The sequence below is a fragment of the Trichosurus vulpecula genome, chromosome 6 (genome assembly GCF_011100635.1).
Source record: "Trichosurus vulpecula isolate mTriVul1 chromosome 6, mTriVul1.pri, whole genome shotgun sequence".
In the NCBI taxonomy this organism is placed as follows: domain Eukaryota; kingdom Metazoa; phylum Chordata; class Mammalia; order Diprotodontia; family Phalangeridae; genus Trichosurus; species Trichosurus vulpecula.
In genome coordinates, this window is record NC_050578.1 from 269,002,464 (window position 1) to 269,021,525 (window position 19,062).

Genomic DNA, 19,062 nt, shown 5'->3' on the forward strand with positions numbered 1-19,062 from the left:
CACTGATGCTAGAGAATTTTAAGTTTAAGCAAACAGATTCTAATGTCCCTTTCATCTACACATCATTCTGGGTGCCTAAGGAGCTTTGCTAAGTACATTGAATATCCTAATAGTGCCATGGTAGAGGTTGCATCTAAATGTGGAAAAGCTCCTTTTCAGACCTCTCCAGTCCTATAGAATAATGTAATAGAAACAAATTGCACTCTAATCTAAACACATGTTTCTTTATCAAAATGCATTACAGGTAAGTGGCTTCTCAAATGGTCTCCTGCCAACAGTCCTGAGATTTGTTTGTGTTTTGGTCAAATAGAAACACATCTGCAGTTGGTTAGTGAAGATTGTGCCCCAAATACACCCGGGTTGGTTGTTTCTATATAGAGTCCACTCAAGAAAGAGCCACTCATGGTGGTCCCATCATAAGAGTTAGTGACTGGCCCATTCTCACCACCCTCCTCTATCAGAAATCTGACCTATGTGGGGAGGACCTTGAGGAGAGTCCTTGGACCTTGGAACCCAAAGCCCCTTAGAGTGAGAAACCCCAGATAATGTCCCCATGACGAAGGGACAGAAAACTTAGGGGTCTAAGCTCTGGGGTTGGAGACCCAGCAAAACCTCATGGCACTTTATATTTGTTCTATATCGATTTGCTGTCTCCTTCAATAGATTGAAAGCTTCTTATGTCTAGAGATTGTTTGATTTTCTGTGTTTTTATGCCTGACATGTAGCATGGTATGTGACACATAGCAGCACTTACTAAATGCTTATTAATTAATTGACTCATGGCACATGATAAGCACTTAATGAGTGCTTGTGGATTGATTGATCATAGTGAAGGATGAGGGGTAGCTGCTAGGGACCTGAACAAGGTAGGGTTGGACCAGGGGCTAAAGGCTTTACAAATATTACTTCATTTGATCCTCACAAAACTCTGGAAGGTAGGCCGTATTAGTATTCCCATTTTAAAGATGAGGAAACTGAGGCATTCAGAGGTTCAATTATTTGCCCCGGGTCATGTAGCTAGCAAGTGTCTGAGGCTGGATTTGCTGACAGAGAGGGAAAGGGATGTTGTGGGATCTAGGTCTCAGGGAATGTCACAAAGAGGAGAGAAAGTAGTCTCAAATGGAAAGAAGTTTGTTAATCCCTTTGGTTAAGAATTTAGCCCTAAAAATGGAAATAAAAAAAACTCTAAAATTTCACCTCACTCCCAGAAAACTGGCAAAGTTGATAAAAGATGAGAATAGTCCTTGTTGAAGGAAGTGTGAAAAAACAGACACTATTTTCAATTCTTGTCGGAGTAGTGAATCAGTATATGCCATTCTTGAAAGCAATTTAGAATTATCCAGATAAAATGGCAAAAATATCCATATCCTTTGACCCAGAAAATCCCATTGCTCTTCATACACCCCAAGGAGATCACTGATTTAAACAGAAAGGTTCCATATTCACAAAAATAAATATTGTAGCTTTTAAAAAATATGAATATGAACAACCTGGATTCGGTGAGCATTATCAGGTTTGACAAGTGTCAAGATTGTCACCATTACATTCCAGGGGCATAGCTCAAGAAGACAAAAGCCCTCTTAATTGTCCACATCCAACTGACACAGGGCTCTATTAGCAGCACAGAATATGAGAGTTTGGTACTTAAAGACTTGAAGTTAAATCTTGCTTACTAGCATTAGGACCACTCAAAAGTCTCTCAATCTCTGAGACTCAATTTCCTCACCTGTAAAATAAAGATATATAATTTCTGCAAGCAATCCTAAATCATAGGAGTTTTGTGCACCTCCATTGAGATAGTGAATTTAAAAGCTCTTTGCAAACTTTAAAAGCATGTAGTATAGATTCCCATTGTCATTGTTATCATTATTAATCAACACTGTGCTTGTATTTTTCCTCTAACAATGAACTGAGGACTTCTCTCCCAATACGATCTATCAATTCTCTTTATTATTTCTTTTTTTTGTTGCTTTTTGGCAGGGCAGTTGGGTTAAGTGACTTGCCCAAGGTCACACAGCTAGTTACATGTGTCAAGTGTCTGAGGCTACATTTGAACTCAGGTCCTCCTGATTCCAGGGCTGGTGCTCTACTCACTGCGCCACCTGGCTGCCCCTCTTTATTATTTCTTAGAGCAGAAGGAGTTGTTTCCTCCTAAAATGTCCAGCTTCCCATCTACAGAAAGACCTCAGAGTAACTAGCTGTGGAAATCCAAACATTCAGTGGTCATTCTTCTTCCCTTCCTCCTCTGGGTCATAGTTTTCTACATTCCAGCCTGCTGATTTGGGTTAAGCAGAAAAGTCCCCCATGCCTCTATCATCTATTTTCTTCATTCTTCCGTGAAGTATTTCATTCTTTCTATTACATCATAAAGTAGGAATGCTCTTTTTAAAAAATTTATTGTTTAGTTTTAGTTTACAACACTCAGTTCCACAAGTTTTTTGCATTCCAAATTTTCTCTCCCTCCTTCTGCTCCCCCCTTTCCCCCAAGACAGCATGTAATCTGATATAGGTTCTCCATATATCTTTGCATTGAAATTATTCACATCACAATCCAGTTTTAAAGAAGAATTATAACCAATGGAATGAATCATGAGAAAGAAGAAACAAAACCAAAAATGAACAAAAAAAGAGAGCAAATAGTGTACCTCAATCTGTATTCAGACTCCGTAATCCTTTCTCTGGGTGTGCATAGCTTTTTCCATCATTAGACTTTTGGACCTGTGCATTGAACCTTGCATTGATGAGAAGAGCCAAGTCTATCAAAGTTCGTCTTTACAGATAATGTGTGTCCGTAATCATGTATAGTGATCTCCTGGTTCTGCTTCCCTCACTCAGCATCAGTTTATATAGGTCTTTCCAGGTTCTGATGAAGTCCATGTGCTTCTCATTTCTTATAGTACAATAGTATGCCATTCTTATAATACAATAGTATTCCATTACATTCATATGCCACACCTTGTTTAGCCATTGCCCAATTGATGGGCATCCCTTTGATTTCCAGTTCTTTGCCACCACAAAAAGATCTGCTATCAATATTTTTGTACATACTGGTCCATTTCCCATAAAGTAGGGATGCTTTTGCCAGCCCAGCCTTTTTACTTTCTCTGTAGGATGGATACCAACACATGCTTTGTGATGCATAGTTATGGCAGAAGCATAAACATGGAATGTTTTCTGTTAGTCACTTCAAAGTTCCCCTTGTTTTCTATTCTAACTTTCAAGTAAGATCCTCAGTCCCTTGTCTTCTTTTTGGTAGATCTTTTGCATTACTCCTGGAACAAATTACCTACTTACAATTACCTGTTCTTTGTCCCAGGGGCTCCAACATAAAATAAGACTTCATTCTTTCTTCAGAAATTATCTGGTACAGATTTTGAAGAAAACCTGAGAAAATCATCTGAAAGACTGAAAAATTCCACCTCAATCCAGGATTAAAGGAAAGACCTTTAGGGATTTCATCTTAATATTCCCACAACTGAGCATTTTCTCTTTCTTAGATTGCTGTCTCTTCCACAAATCAGTATACCCACGGTCATTCCATTCTGGGGAATTCCTCAAATTTTCCAATTGCCTACCAAGGACTTGGCACTGGGAGTATGAAGCCAAACATGACACACACCTGCTTTCAAGGGATTTCTCTTCTTCTGGGGAGAGAGTTTTCACCAAGAAGTGAAAACAAGATAAGCTGAAAACAGAGGGAGCTCTATCACCTGTTGTGCAATAGGGAAGTTGTGTTTGATGAGATGGCATTTGAGCTGAGATTTCAAGGAAGTTAGGATACACAGAGAAAAATTGTAGGCATGAATACCAGAAATGGAGAATGCTTTGTGCAAAATGCGTGAAAGGGGGAGATGAAGTGTGAGGATTGGAGAAGATTATATTGCAAGCTGAATGGAGGGTGCATTGGAAAGGAGAGAGACTGGACGTAGGGAGTCCTTTTAGTAGGCTGTGACAGTAGTCTAGGTAAGAGGTGATGAGAGCTTGAACCAAGAATTTGGCCATGTGAGCAGAGAAGAGAACAACTGGGAAAACGTTGAGGTAGAATTAAAAGGGCTTGACAATAGATTTGATAGGGAAATGAGAGACAAGGCTGGGGTAGAGATAGAAAAGGTAGGGGGAAGTCCAAATCCATACACATCTCCCATTGTGAGATGTTTTTCCCCATATCTTTCCAAAAATCCTCCACAGAAGAACTATCAAATATGCTATATACTTTTCTCTAGGGGGCAACAAAAAGTGCAAGGCTGTTTCTGTTGTTTCATGTTTTCCTTAGGAGTTTGGCTCTAAAAGGAAGGAGGAATTTAGGACTATGACTTAAGGGAGCGTTAAGGTACAGGTAATGTTTTATAAAGATGGGGGATATCTCCATATGCATGTAGAAGGGAAGGAACCTATGGATCACAGAGCTCAGGCCTGTTAATTAGCACTTACATAGTACAGGTTCCCTCCAGCCCCCATATGATGCTGGAACCTCTCTCTACTTCCCAGATTTGAGATGCTACTTTGGGTCATCAGGTATTCATACCTCCAGCTGAATCCCCTGTGCACTGAATCTTCTCACGTATTAGGCCAGTTCGACATGTAAAATCATTCAGTAAAAGATTTCTAATGGAAATGCAATTGCACAGTCAATCAAGAACATTACAACCACATTGCCTGCTGTCTTGTTGTGTCCTGGCAATGCTTGTCTTAGGACTCTTACTGATTATTCTGTCTCTTCAACATAGTGAAAAAGCATATAGCAAGTCATTCCCTGCAGGAGTTGTCTCAGGTACTGGGATCATGGTAGATTATTGTGGGTTTCCCTCATCAAAGCCCCTGCCATGGTCTCTTGAGAAGATGAGAAAGGCTTATTAGATGTTGACTTAGTTCTAATCTAGTGCAATTTGGCCCTTATTGAAATGCTTGATTTCTCTATTTTACATGAACACAACCATACTATTAAGGCTCTTGGGAACTTGATCATTGTATGTGCTGCAGTTACAAAGACCTCCACCTATATTTTATTCTTCTTCATACTATCTCATTTAGTTGAGTTCATTAGCCCCTACTGATGAAATTATCATCTCAATCATCACTATTGACTCAGCAATACCACTACAAGGTTTATTTCCAAAGATGATTAAAGAAAAAGGAAAAGAACCCATATGTTCTAAAATGTCTATAGCAGCTCTCTTTGTGGTGGCAAAGAAATGGAAATTGCAGGGATGCCCATCAACTTTTGAATGTCTGAACAATTTGTGTTATATGATTTTGATGGAATACAACTGTGCTATAAGAAATAATGAGCTCAGTGATCTTGGAAAAACATAAAGTACCTTAGAAATGTAGTTTACAATCATTACTGCAAAACTGCCAAGTAACTGGAAAACAACAGCACACCTGGGAGGTCAGAAGTAGAGTAGCTAATGATTACTCCTTCTCAGGATCTTTCCTCATCCTCTGGGCCCAGAAATGCCCAGGAGAGCAGGTCCCTATGGGTCCCTATGCTGTTTGGCTGGCTTATATGTTTTAACATTTGGAGTACTTGAAGTGATGTCAGCTTAGGACTCCAGGGAGCCCAGACCTGATGTGAGCAGGAGAACTTGGAGTAAGATTATTTTCCCTAAAGCCAATCTCTCGTTATTCCCAATGAACTGGGTGTGCTTGGCAAAGTGTCTTAGAGAAGAAGCAGAGCTTGGAGGATCAGGGTCAGATATACAGAGAGGCTGGTTCTGAGGCTGGACACCCCCAGCAAAGCCACAATGAAGAGGGAGAGAATGGTGGATGAGTAGGTAGGACATCTGACCTTCTGGAGTTATTGACTGACCTTTAGGAGAAGGGAGAAATCACCCTCAGGGATTAGAGTTTAAGGTTTAGAACTTCAGTGACCTTAGAGATCACTTAGCCCCTTCATTTCTAGGAAGGAAAGATCTAGGATTCCTATAGCATCTTATGGTCTGTAAAGCACTTCACATATATTACCTCATTTGATCCTCAATAACCGTGGGAGGTAGGTGCCATCATTCTCCCCATTTTAAAGGTGAGGAAATTGAATCCAGGGGAGGTTAAACAACTTGCCCAGGTTCACACAACTAGTAAGTGTCTGAGGCAGGATTTAAGCTCAGCTGTTCCTGAAACCAAATCCAATACTCAATCCACTATACCTCCTTGATGTCTATAGGAAACTGATAGAATTGTATTCATGTTACTAAGTATTTATGGAGCTATATGAGAAGGCTGTTCTCAATTACCTCTCAAGTTCCCTCCTGCTCTTAATTGACTCTCCTGTGTACTAGTCCATGCAAGGCCTAGTGCTCAGGGCTTGGGATACAAAGATAAAAAGCACATTGTCCTCGTGCTTAAGATATTTGCCTTCTCTAGTGGGGAAGATGCAGGATATGCCATTTACAGAAAATAACATATGGAAGTAGTGAGTGATGGGAGGCAAAAGATAAATAGAGAAGGAGGAAGGGAGGAAAGGGGAGAGAGACAGAGTCAGAGCAAGTTAGGGCAAGAGAGAAAAAAATCATAGTAAAAATTGAAGAGGAAAATGATCGAAGCCTTGAAGGAACAATGGGGAAAGATGAGATAAGGAGGCAGGGCATTTGAGAAAGGAGAAGCTTGTTCGTGTGCATGGAGGCTAAAGAAGGCAGGATTACTTTGGAGGAGAGCTGCCAGTACAGTGTGGCTGGTATGCAGACTATATAAAGATTAATAATGAGAAATTAGTCTTAGAAGGAAGTTAGAGTGAGGTTTTTAAATACCAGATGAAAGCATTTGCATGTTTTTCATACTATCAGTGGCAATAGGCAGTTATTGGATATTCCAGAAAAGAACGGGAGCCTAGTGTGCCTGAAGCAGGATATTTTGGAAACTTTGTGAAGAATAGTTGATTAAGGAAGACAATGGAAAGAGAGAGAATCCTCAGGAGGCAATATAAGAGCCCAGATCCAGGGTGATGAGGGCCTGAACTCTCAGGATGGTTATGTGGCTAAAAAGCACAGGACAGAGGCAAGAACTGTTTTATAGGTAGAATTGATAGGACCTGGCAACTAATTAGATATGACTGATGAGGGAATGAGAAGAGTGAAATGACTCAGATTTGAGCCTGGGAGATGAAGGGCATTGAGATGCTACCAAAAGAACCAGGTAAGTTGGGAGGAGGGACAGGTTTGGTGGGGGCAGAACCAAGATGGATTCAAATTTTCCCTTTGACAAGTCACTAACTAAACTCTGTGATCTTTCACCTGGAGAAAAAAAATTGGGGTTTTGGATAGCAATGAAGCAAAGAATAGTTGTAGCAAGGTGACATTCTGACCCTGGTGGCCAGGAGAGGGATGGCCCAATGATGAGGCAGTAGGGATGAAGTGATAATGGGGCATTAATTAAGACATAAGAACCCAGTTATTTCTATGGGCAAGCACTGCAGAATTTTGACTTAGGTATTTTTGTATGTATGTGACATATGGAGTAGGGGAAGAGAGATGTGTGCAGCCGCTGGGAGGAAAAGGAGCATAAGGAAGGTGAGGGCACAGGTAGAGGACAAGAAGAAGGAGAGAGAAGGTGATTGTGGCACATGCTTGTAATCCCTGTTATGGAGGGATGCTGAAGTTTATGGATCTCTTGAGCTCTCTTGTGTTCTCAGGAGTTCATAGTGGTGCTAGAGCCATTTGGCTATCCCCAGTAAGGATAACACCACCAGAAGGAGCCATGGGCCACCAGGTTGCCCGAGGAGGTATGGACTAGACCAAATCAGAAATGGAATTACCAGGGACATTGGGAGATAACTGGCCACTGTACCTCCAGCCTGGGAAAGATAGGGAGATCCAGTCTCCAAAAGAAGAGAAAAAAAGCAACAGGTACTGGATTGGATGTAAGGGTGGCTAGCCTCTAGTCTAGCTCTGCCAATGGCTCAGAGTTGGGAGATAGTTTAAAGTGATCTTAGACAAATCACAGAAACTCCCTGTGGCCTTTGTTTTCTAATCTGTTAACGCAGAGACTTGGCTAAAGGATTTCTAATGCACCTTTTGGTTCTGGCATTTTGAAATTACTCACAGGTCTTACACCATTCTATGTTCGAGGTTCCAGGGTCCTTTCACTCTGAGTTTCCTGTCCTGAGCACCCTCCTAGCTCTGACCACTGGGCTAATTTTCCAGCTCTAACAACCAATCATTCTCAGGATCTAAATATCCCTTCATACTCATCTTTTACTACTCTAGCCAATGAAAAAATGTCACCAGAGCACCTCCAGGATATCAGCACTACCAATACTAATGGTTTGCTTTAGAGTTCTTTGAGATTATTTTTAATATCAACCAAGAAGAAGGCAGCTAGGTGGTGTAGTAGATAGAGTGCTGAACCTGTAGTCGGGTAGTCTTGAGTTCAAAACCTGTCTCATACATCTGTGGTGAAACTTTGGGCAAATCACTTAACCTCTACCTGCCTAATTTCCTCTCAGGGCAATTATGAGGGCTAAATTTAAAAATAAATGAATGTAAAGTGTCTTTCCAACTTTAGGGTGCTAGATAAATGTTATCTTTTAGTATGATTTACACAGCCCAGCAAGGGCTTTCCCCTTCAGAGCGGCACTAGGGAGACTAGATATTTATTCTTCTTGTGCCGTTATTACTGAGAACAAACATGCCAGGTCTCCTTGTGAAACCTTTGTTGAAGAGCCAGGTTAAAAGTCACAAGGAAACTTCTGATTCCTAAACTGCCTCAGGTAGGATAACCATAGAAAACATAACTCAGAGCTTGAGGGGAAAAGTCAGAGTATTCTGAGACAGACTCGGTATGTTGGTTGGTTTTGCTGAATTCTTTTCTTCTCTTTCTTTATTAGTCTTAGGGATACAAGGAATGGCTTTTTGGGTCAGGTAGTGGGGAGGGATAAATTTAGAAATAAAGGTGATGTGAAAACACAATATTTCAACAAAATAAGACCCAACATTAAGCTGAATTCCATTTCATTCTTAATTTGAGATCACTAAAATCTCTTGCTCCTTCTCTCTGTATCCTTCATTTGCAGACGATATGAAAGCCATGATCCAAGGAAATGGCACCAGAGTGACTGAGTTCATTCTACTGGGATTTGCAGTCCACCAAAAAGTTCAGTACATCCTCTTCCTTGTGTTTCTGGTCATCTACATAATATCTCTAGTGGCTAATTTTGGTATGATTCTTCTCATCAAATGTGATGCTCGCCTTCACATTCCCATGTATTTTTTCCTCCAAAACTTGGCTTTCGTTGACCTCTGTTACACATCTGCTATAACTCCCAAGATGTTACTAAACTTCCTGGTCTCAGATAGATCCATTTCTTTCTCAGGGTGTGTGACACAATTATATGTTTATGGTATATTTGCCACGATTGAATTATACCTTCTGGCTGCCATGGCTGTAGATCGTTACGTGGCCATCTGCAACCCACTCCGTTATCCAATAGTCATGTCCCAGAAGGCATGCATCCAACTGGTCACAGGATCCTATGTTATGGGTTCCCTGAATGCTACCACTCAAGTAGGCCTTCTCTTTTTACTGTCCTTCTGCAATTCCAACACTATCAATCACTTCTTTTGTGATTTGCCCCCAATCCTGGCCCTTTCTTGTTCTAATATTGATCTCAATGTCATGTTGTTAATTATTTTTGTGGGATTTAACCTAGTAAGCACCTTGCTGGTTGTATTCTTCTCCTATGTGTACATCCTGGCTGCCATCTTGAGGATGTCATCTACTGCAGGGAGACACAAAGCTTTCTCTACTTGTACCTCCCACCTGATTGCTGTCACCATTTTCTATGGCACACTCTCTTACATGTATTTACAGCCTTCTTCCAGTGTGTCACAAGAGAATGATAAAGTGGCCTCTGTGTTTTATGGTATCATCATACCCATGTTGAACCCCCTGATCTATAGTCTGAGAAACAAGGAGGTGAAAGAGGCTGTGAAAGTTTTTGTAAAAAGTTGTTCATGAATCAGGCCTTGCATTCCAGTGGAGAAGGTCAGAGGAGCATCCAAGCAACAAGCATCTCATTTCTTTCCTTTAACAGCTAACTACTGGATCAATTCACAGAGCAGTCCATCTCATTGTTTCAATATGTAAACAACATCTCAGTTACAGGGGATATGACAAACTAGGGTTTAAATTAAAAAAAACACATTGCCTCCTTGGGCATGTCTAGAAATATGTAGCCTACTTGAACCCAGCAAGGATGCCCTTTGAGTCAGTCATCCCTGCAATTCTTCAGAAATCTTGGTGTTATAAGATTTGTGATCACTCATGTTTTAATTGAGAAGAATAGTCTTTGCAGTAAGGTGCAACTTTTGATCACTAAGTGCAACACAGATCATAGTATTCCTCCCATTCAATTTTGAGTTCATTTCACTGTTTATATTCAGTGCTTCTACCAGTAATTTTGTTGATGTGCTAATTCATACAACTATATGTCATTGTTTGAACTATAAATATTTATATCATCCATTTCATTGTTCCTGTATGAATTGCTAAGTTGATCTCTTTTAAATAATCAATTTCAGTAAGTAGGTTTAATGTAATCAGTACATCATTATATATAAACAGGAACATCCAGAAGACCTTCCTATTTATGGGGAATCTTTTTTTTTTTGTCTAAATAGCATGTAAGATATTCTAAATGACAATGGTGAATACCATTGGAAATAATTTTTCTCTGTATTTTATTCCTCATTTGATTTTAATAATTAAGTGAGGATTGAACAAAGTTACCTCTGTGGTTGCATTATCTAAGAATCTTTCATGATCTTTCCCTTTGGTGGCACATACTTCCCCTTGAATATCTTACAGATATGAGTAAGCATGCACATGGGTAATTCATCATCGATGCCCATTTTATTCCCTTCTCGAGTAATAACACTATCTGTCATTTATTGCAGTCATTCGATATCTTCCTCTCCTGAAGATATCTTGAAAACTGATTCCTGATTACTTAAAATTTGACTTTCCACTATCTTGGAATTCTTCAAATCTAGATGCTCTTCCCAACTTTCAACTCCTAGTGTCATTTTCCCTTGTACAAATAACACAACATGTACTAAGGTGTTAGCATTCGAATGTCATAGTCAAAGATGATCACCTTGTAATGTTGGGAGATCTACTCCGTTTCTACCTTTGTTAAAGAATCACAATCTGACTTCCAACTCCTCTATTCTCCTGAACCTGCTTTCTGCATTATTAACTAAATGTAACTGGTGAATTCAATAACTTTTTTGTAGACTTCATTATCTCTTACCTCTCCCCATACACACTGTTGACCAGCCTCTCTTGGAAATTTTCTGTTTCCTCGGCACTTAGTGTCACTTACCTTCCCAGATACTCCCACTGTTTATTTACCTGGGGGGGACTTTCTTTAAAATTTTCTTTTAGATCTGATCACCCATCTCCTCCCAAACCTGAGTGTCCCAAATCTCCATACTGAGAGCTTTTTTTCAAATAAGTTAACATGTGAAAAGTGCTTTGTAAACCTTAAAGTGCTGTATAAATGCTGGCTATTTCTATTATTATTAAGTTCTCAACCCTGTCTCTCTCAACTCTGTCTTCCTTCAGAACTCAGATCAAGTGGCATTTTCCTCCATGAAACCTTCCTTGACCCTCTACAACTGTTATTATTTATCCTTAACTTCTCTAAGTACTTTCTATTTACTTGTATGTCTATTTGTTATACCCTCCAAAAAGTTAGAAGCCCACTGTGGCAAGGATGCTTTTATTGTTGACTTTGTGTCCCCTGTGCCTAACACAGTAGATTGCCCATAGTAGAGGGTTGATAAATATATGTTGAATTCGAAGCACTGCCAACATCATAGAGGTCATATCCATTAATGGATTGAGGGCTGTTGCAAACATCAGAAATTGGCCAGCTCAGTTGGGAGAAGTCTCTACCAAAGATCTAAAAATGTTTGATTCAACCTTGGCTTTTCCTGGAAGTTTTAAATCATCTACCTTAGTTCCTTAGGTTTTCTTCCAAGTCAGCTCCTTGAAAGTTGCTGAAAGTATTTCAGTTGCCATTAGGTAACTTGGCCATGGGCAAATTTAGAAAGCAAGGACAAATATGAGGTGAGTGAGCAACAGAGTGTGGGTGGTACTTGTTCTTCTGCCTTTATCAATAGTATGTATGTATCCATAAAGGGAAAAATGGTCTCTATCCCTAGGAGAAAGGAAAGGGGGTTGGCGCAATTCACCTATATTCACTAGTTTATTAAGAATTTAGTTTTCCTTAAAGGAATGTAGAAAGATGCATAGTGTGCTATAGTGGAGAAAGTATTGAATTTTTCCAAACGGAGGACATGGGTTGAAATCCTGGCTCTGCTACTTACGATCTGTGTGACTTTAGACAATTCTAGGCCTCAGTTTCTTCATCTGTAAAATGAGGGAGTTGAAGTAAATGACATCTAAGTTTCTTTTTAGCAATAAAATTGTGATTCCATGACTCTACATGCTTCAAGGAAGAAAGAAAAAGAACATAAAAGGTAAAACAGAATCTCAACCCACATAATCATTTTTGAGAGTTGAGAGGCAAGAGACGGGCTTCTGTTCACTTGAGGTCATTTAATAAGCATCAGGCTCTTGCGTAGATAAGGCAGGCTCGTGCCACTCACTCGGTACACATGTAACTTACCCTGATCCCAATATTGGGAGCCTTCACTATTTCCAGGGTCCACCACGTTATCAGTCACCAAACCTCTAGTTTAGACTTCCACCCAGTGTTCTTACACACCAATGAGTTTGACTCATGGAATCATCAACAAAATATATTTAATAGAAACAAGCTACAAAGAAAAATCAAGGATACTGAGTTAGCCACACCCCTACCCATGTTTCAGGAAACACAAATTTACTTATGAGAAAGTTTTAATACAGGGTCTAGGAGCTTTGTTGAGATTACTATTCCTCTCCTCTTGGCAAGGGAGTTTTATTACCTTCCCCTTCTGTTGGGAGATAGGAGAAGGAATAGAAGTATCCTTAGGACTCCCCAACCTACCATATTAACCTGCACTATTCATAGACATTCAAACACTTTTATTCTGAGGGCCAGGGTTCAAATCCCTGTTTGGTTGGAAAGTGCTTTGAAAGGTAGGATAGTATAATGGATAGAGTCCTAAAGCTGGACTCAGGAAGACCTGGCTTTGAATCCTGCTGTAACACTTATGAGGTGTATGATTCTGGGCAAATCATTTAATTTCTCTGTGACTCTCATACCTCTACTGACTTTGCAGACTGTAACCATATCTCAGCTTCCTTTTGACCCCGGAAGTTCCCTCAACCCCTGGGTCTCCTCACCCTGGATGATCCCTCCACCCCAAGGCCCCTTCTCTCTTAGTGAGTTCCTCAAGAATGTCCATTATGAGGGCCCAGGACAGCCATCTTTTATTCCTTTCCTAGCTTTGCTTCTGATTCTTCAGACTTTCCCACCATGTCTAGGTGACTCCCTTCAGCCCTGAATTTACAACTCTTTCTTCTGTGTCATCTTCTCCCATTAGAATATAAGCTTCTTGAGGGCAAGGGCTATCTTTTTTTTTTAACTTGTACTTGTATCCCTGGTGGTTTGGACAGTGCCTAGTACACAGTAGTGCTTAATTAATGTTTGTTGACTTGTCTTGCCTCAATTATCTTATGTAGAAAATGAGTGGACTGTATTCAATGATCTTTAAATTTCCTTCCAACTGTAAATCTATGACATCATGAAATGCAGTGACCTCAGGAACTGCATATTATGTGTGTGTCAATGTCAAAGTTGCCAGAGGCTCCTCATAATCCACTTTGTTTCATAACTTTGGTCCCAGATCACCCCCGTATCATATCTGTGGCATGTTCCAGCCAAGTCCCAAAGGCTTTCTCTTTTAAAGAAAATGGTCTATCCTCTCAAATAGAACATTGGTTTCTATTTTGAATCCCATGCCAGTGAAGAAGTGGCCTCTAGTGCTTCAGAGTGTCACATCCTCTGCTTAGACACTTGCTAGGAGTACTGGGGGATAAGTGACTTGTCCCTCGGGGTCATGTAACTAGTAGGTTTCATGGGCAGAACTTGAGTCCTGGTTTCCTACCTCTGAGAACAGCTCAATACCGCTACTCTGCCATGCTAACTCTCCTAATCACTATACAGCTAAATCCCTTAGTAGTTAAGTTTGAAAACAACTATAATGAAGATAATAATGGGAATTCCACTCTAGGAGGCTCAGCTCTAACTCTGAAGGAAAACAGATAATGATCACTGTTCCTCCCCTGAGGCCAAGGATGCTCAGGAGAATGGATCCCAAGTCTATGGCCTGGCTAATTAAAATCTGCATTGGGGCACTGCAGGGATGTCCTCTGAGGATGCCAATCATCCTGTCCCCACTATAAACAGGGAAACCCAAAGTAATGTTACTTCCTCTGAAATGAATCCATTCTCCCACTATCCTCAATGAGCAGTGGTTGTTCCAATATCTCAGGAGAATAAGCCTGAGGAGCCAGTGTGGGTGAAACAGAGGAGATGGTTTGAGATTGGGTAGAGTTTATTCCTCAGTAAAATCACAATGAAAAAGGAGTAGGAGATACTCCTGTTGGGATGAGTGGGTAGGACTTCTTATATTCTTGAGTACTTGACTGATCTTCACGGAAACAAATAGGTCCAGGAGTCAAGCAATCTAAAAAGAATCCGAGACACTATAGGTGAAGTTGTTTTGAAATTGTAAAATGCTTTAATAAGAGATAATATATGTAAAGGGCACTGAAAAGCCAAACTATTGATAAATGCTGGTCACAACCATTATAAGAATTTAGAACTGGATGGATCTTAGAAATCACTTAGTGCAAACTATACATTTCAGGACATTGAGGCACAGAGGTTTAATTCAAGTCAAAAAATGTTTTTTTTTCCAATCTGTACCAGGCACAGTGGGGTTTATGAGGTGTTCAGGGAGGACTAGCAGCTCTGGTGTGAGTGCTGCCAAGCTTTTTTCATGGCTGCTCATCCATCTTTGGCATCTACTTTTCACTCCAAGAAGCTGTAGCATGTGCAATGGCCACACCCCAGTAAAACTGTCTCAGCAGATGGGCTAAACCAGATTGAGAGTAACTGACAGGTCTCAAACATATAGGTGAGTTAGAGGAGTGTCTACCTTAAGCATGTGAAGTTTTCCCCAGTGGAAAGGATGGATGAAAACATTTCGTTTTAATGACCATGAAGGCAGCTGAAGCAGGCACCGTGGAGGCTTTAGAGCTTGGTTAGACATCAAAGAGGTCAAGGTCATTCACTGGGTCATCCTGAGTCATCACCAGTAGTCCTGACTTTTGTCTTGCCACTGTTCTTTGATGACTCTGGAAGAGCAAGAGTGAGGCATAATTAGAAAAGAAATGCTATTTAGAATAAAAATTTCAAAAAGAATTTAACACTATAGTCAAGGATAGAGAGCATGAGGGCTTGAGCTAGACCACTAGGTGGCTGTGTAAATATAGAGAAACAAATAGATATAATTGACTTAATGTTACAACTGATGGGAATTACTGGATAGGAATGAGAAGAAAGAATCAAAAACATCTCCATGATATTGAACTGGGCTGATAAGGAGTATTGTGTGCCATCAGGAGAAATAGGAAAATGGATAATGAGCAACAGGACATTGTATAAGCCCCTAATGTCTTTGGGTAGAGGAATAACTAGGAAATCTTTCACCTGGGTTAAAAAAGAGTTGGAGGCCAGTGCAAAGGTTAATTTAGAGGTGGGGGGGCAGTAGAACAAAGATCACTGGAGCCATGGATGCCAGCAGCAAGAGAACAGACAAACAATAGATGCAGTTGTCAGGTAGTTTTGTCATATGTATTTTAATGGCAACCCCCAAAAGGTGAATATCTCTGCAATAATTTATTTCCCTTTTTCTGCTGAGAGTGTTTTATAGTTGTTTCTAGAAATCTTCTCTGTGTATTTCTGGGTTAATGCCTAGATATGTGAGGTTTTTATGACAATGAATATCCTGTTTCTCCTCTTTCCAACCTACTTTGCAGAAATTTTAAATGGAGTTTCTCTTATTGTTGTATCTGCCAGGTTTTGTGAGTCTTATGTTTGTGAGTTCCTGGTTTTTGAGAGAGAATGAAAAATCTGTGAATTTTTTTTTTGTCTCTGACAAGCTTGCTAAAGCAATTAATTCTGGCTAGTTTTTCACTGATTTTCTAAGGTTTCCCGAGGATAATACCTTATTGTCCTCGACTTGAGATATTCTGTCTCTCCTTTACCAATGTTTATCCATGTCATTTTATTCTCTTTAGTATTGCTAAAGATAGCACTTCTAGGACTATGTCAAGTAATTGCGGAGGGACACCCCATATAATAATTAATGCTGAAGGTGTTCTTGAGGATGAAAGTAAGTACTTGCTCATGTTTTACCAAAGTACCTTCACATACACAATCTAACTACTTCTTCAGAAGAACCACATTCATTAGGTAGTATTATCCCTACTTTATATATAAAGAAACTGAGTCTCAGAGTTACTGCATTATAGAATGTTAAATCTAGTACAGATCTTAGTGGTCATTTAGTTCAAATCCTGCTCCCACCCCATACAAAAAGTAAAATTAAGGAATGGGACAAGCAATGACTTGCCCAAAGTCATACAGCTTGTTAATAAAGAGAGATTGATAGATGAAATCCTAGGAAAATGGTAGGCATGTTTCCATGATACCAACTGAGTGGTAAGTAGAAAGCCTTTCTAACCATTTTAAAAAGATAATACTCTATATCAAGGGTTCTTAACCATTTTTGTGTCATGGATTCCTTTAGCAGACTGGAGAAACCTATTGATCCTTTCTAAGAATAATATACATTTTTAAAAATTCTTAAGGAAGGAATCGCTATATTTCAGTTAGAGATTAATGAAGATGAAGATTCAGTTTTTCACATCCAAAATTGTAGGTCCTCTGAAATCTATCCATAAGCTGGTTTTATGACCACAAGTTAAAAACTTTTGTTCTGAGACAAGTGTCCAATACCCCTGGGTTATTGTCTGAGCATAGTGAGACATCCAGAAAGTCACAGTGAAGTAAAATAAACCAACAGATTTGGCCGTGTTCTTCCCATAAGATGAAGGGTAGGACAGGCCTCTATAGAACTAGGCATTTAATGGATACTTATTTAATTGACTTATGCTGAACAGGTAAGCAGAGGCTAGAGTTTTGCCTGCCAATATTCCGGGCTCCACGAAACCTCAAAATGCTAACATCTAGGGCTTTCTACTCCAATCTGTAGCAATGCTAAGCAAACAGATACCAAGACTTCTTTTCATTTAGACTTCCCTATAAGTGAAGAATAGCTTTGCACTGAGTATACATCGACAATCTTAATAAGGCATTGTAGGGTATTGCCTAGAAATGAGAGAGGGAACTGTTTTGAGCCCACTTCAGTAGTGTAAAAATAATTTGTCAGCTTAAAAATGAGACATACATTGATTGAAATGCCTTCTGATTTGTTCATTAAAATAGTTGCCTACGGATGTCTGATTCTCCTCCCTGGAGGGGCAGCAGTAGGCTCCTGCCAGCAATTCTGGCGCCCCTTGCTTGCTCTTGCATCAAGCAAAGACATATTTTGTCTGTCTATTATAGATAAACTAACCAGAGATGGGGCAAACTATCTCCACATGCAACCCCCTCCAATAAAGGCCGCTGACTGGAATCCCGTTAAAAGAGTTGATGGCACCAAGATCACCCCAACCCACTTCCACTCCATTCAAAGCAAGAACAGTTGTGTCAGGAAACAGCTAAAAGCTGCAGTGGATAGTGCTGGCCTTAGAGTCAGGATGACTGGATTCAAATCCTGACTCAGACATTTTCTGGATTCCTCACTACTTCTCCCTGCACCCCATACCCAAATTGTTGCCAAGATCTGCCTGTTTCATCTTTACATCATTTCCCTACTATGTCCCCTTCTCTCCTCTCACTCTGCGACCACTTCACTACAATCCATCATCACCTCACCCCTTGATTACTGCAGTGGCCTGCTCATGTGCTCGTGGCTCTGCCTGCCTCCAGCCTTTCCCCACTCCAATTCACTCTCTATTTGGCCACTGAAGTGATTTTCCTAAAACACAAATCTCATCATACCACATTCCTGCACACTCCAGTGGCTCCCTATGACCTCCAGGAGCAAATACAAAATGTTCTGTTTGGCATGCAAAGCTCTTCATCACCTAGTCCCCTCCTACCTTTCCAGTCTTCTTACATCTTCCTCTCTGATATGTATCTTTCATTCTAGTCAGTGACACTGGCCTCTTGGCTGTTCCATAAACAAGTTGCTCCATCTCTCAGCTCCACATATTTTTCTCTGGCTGTCTCCAATGCCTGGAATTCACTCTCTCATTCACTTCAACTACTGACTTCCCTGGCTTTCTTTAAGACCCAGATAAAATACCACCTCCTACAGGAAGCCTTCGCCAACCCCTCTTAATTCTAGTACCTTCAATCTTGATTATTTTCTCTTTATCCTGCATGTACCTTGTTTTGTATTTGTTTGCACGTCGTCTTCCTCACTAGATTGGAGGCTCTTTGAGGGCAGGGACTGTCTTCTATCTCTTTTTGTATCCCCAGCGCCTGACACAAAGTAGACACTTAATAAATGTTTAATGAGTTGAATCCATTTGGGTAAATTTTGACTATTATTTTGGTTTATGTGAATTATTATTAACTTATCCTCATCTTTTTTCAATGGGCTTCAAATAGAAATGGCCATGTGACAAGTAGTTCTCCTGTCATTATTCTTTTATTTTTACTGTTCTATTCAGTATTACACATATGTATAACTGTTTTTTTTGTAATTGAATAGAAGAATTCATCTTCTTTATGTTCGTTGAAATCATTGTTGGCAGTTCCAGCTGTAGACACCACAAGTGGGATAGTATGATCTTCACCCTGTCCCCCTATGATTTTTACCTCCTTGGACTAGTCTTTATACTTTGAAAGCCTGGCCTGTTTATCATGTGATGATGTTGATGATATCATAGAGCAATTTCCTGTAATATTTTGCAGTAAAAAATTGATTTATTGTTGTTTTGAGATTGGATCACCTTCCTTGCTTATTCTGGGAG

General features: G+C 40.0%; 1 protein-coding gene across 1 annotated transcript; it reads left to right on the forward strand.

Annotated features, from left to right (window-relative positions):
- Positions 1-9,021: 9,021 nt before the first annotated feature.
- Positions 9,022-9,951, forward strand: LOC118852624 (putative olfactory receptor 5AK3). The gene has a single exon (XM_036762285.1). It carries the CDS (start codon positions 9,022-9,024, stop codon positions 9,949-9,951), a length of 930 nt encoding a protein of 309 aa, XP_036618180.1.
- The last annotated feature ends 9,111 nt before the right edge of the window (positions 9,952-19,062 follow it).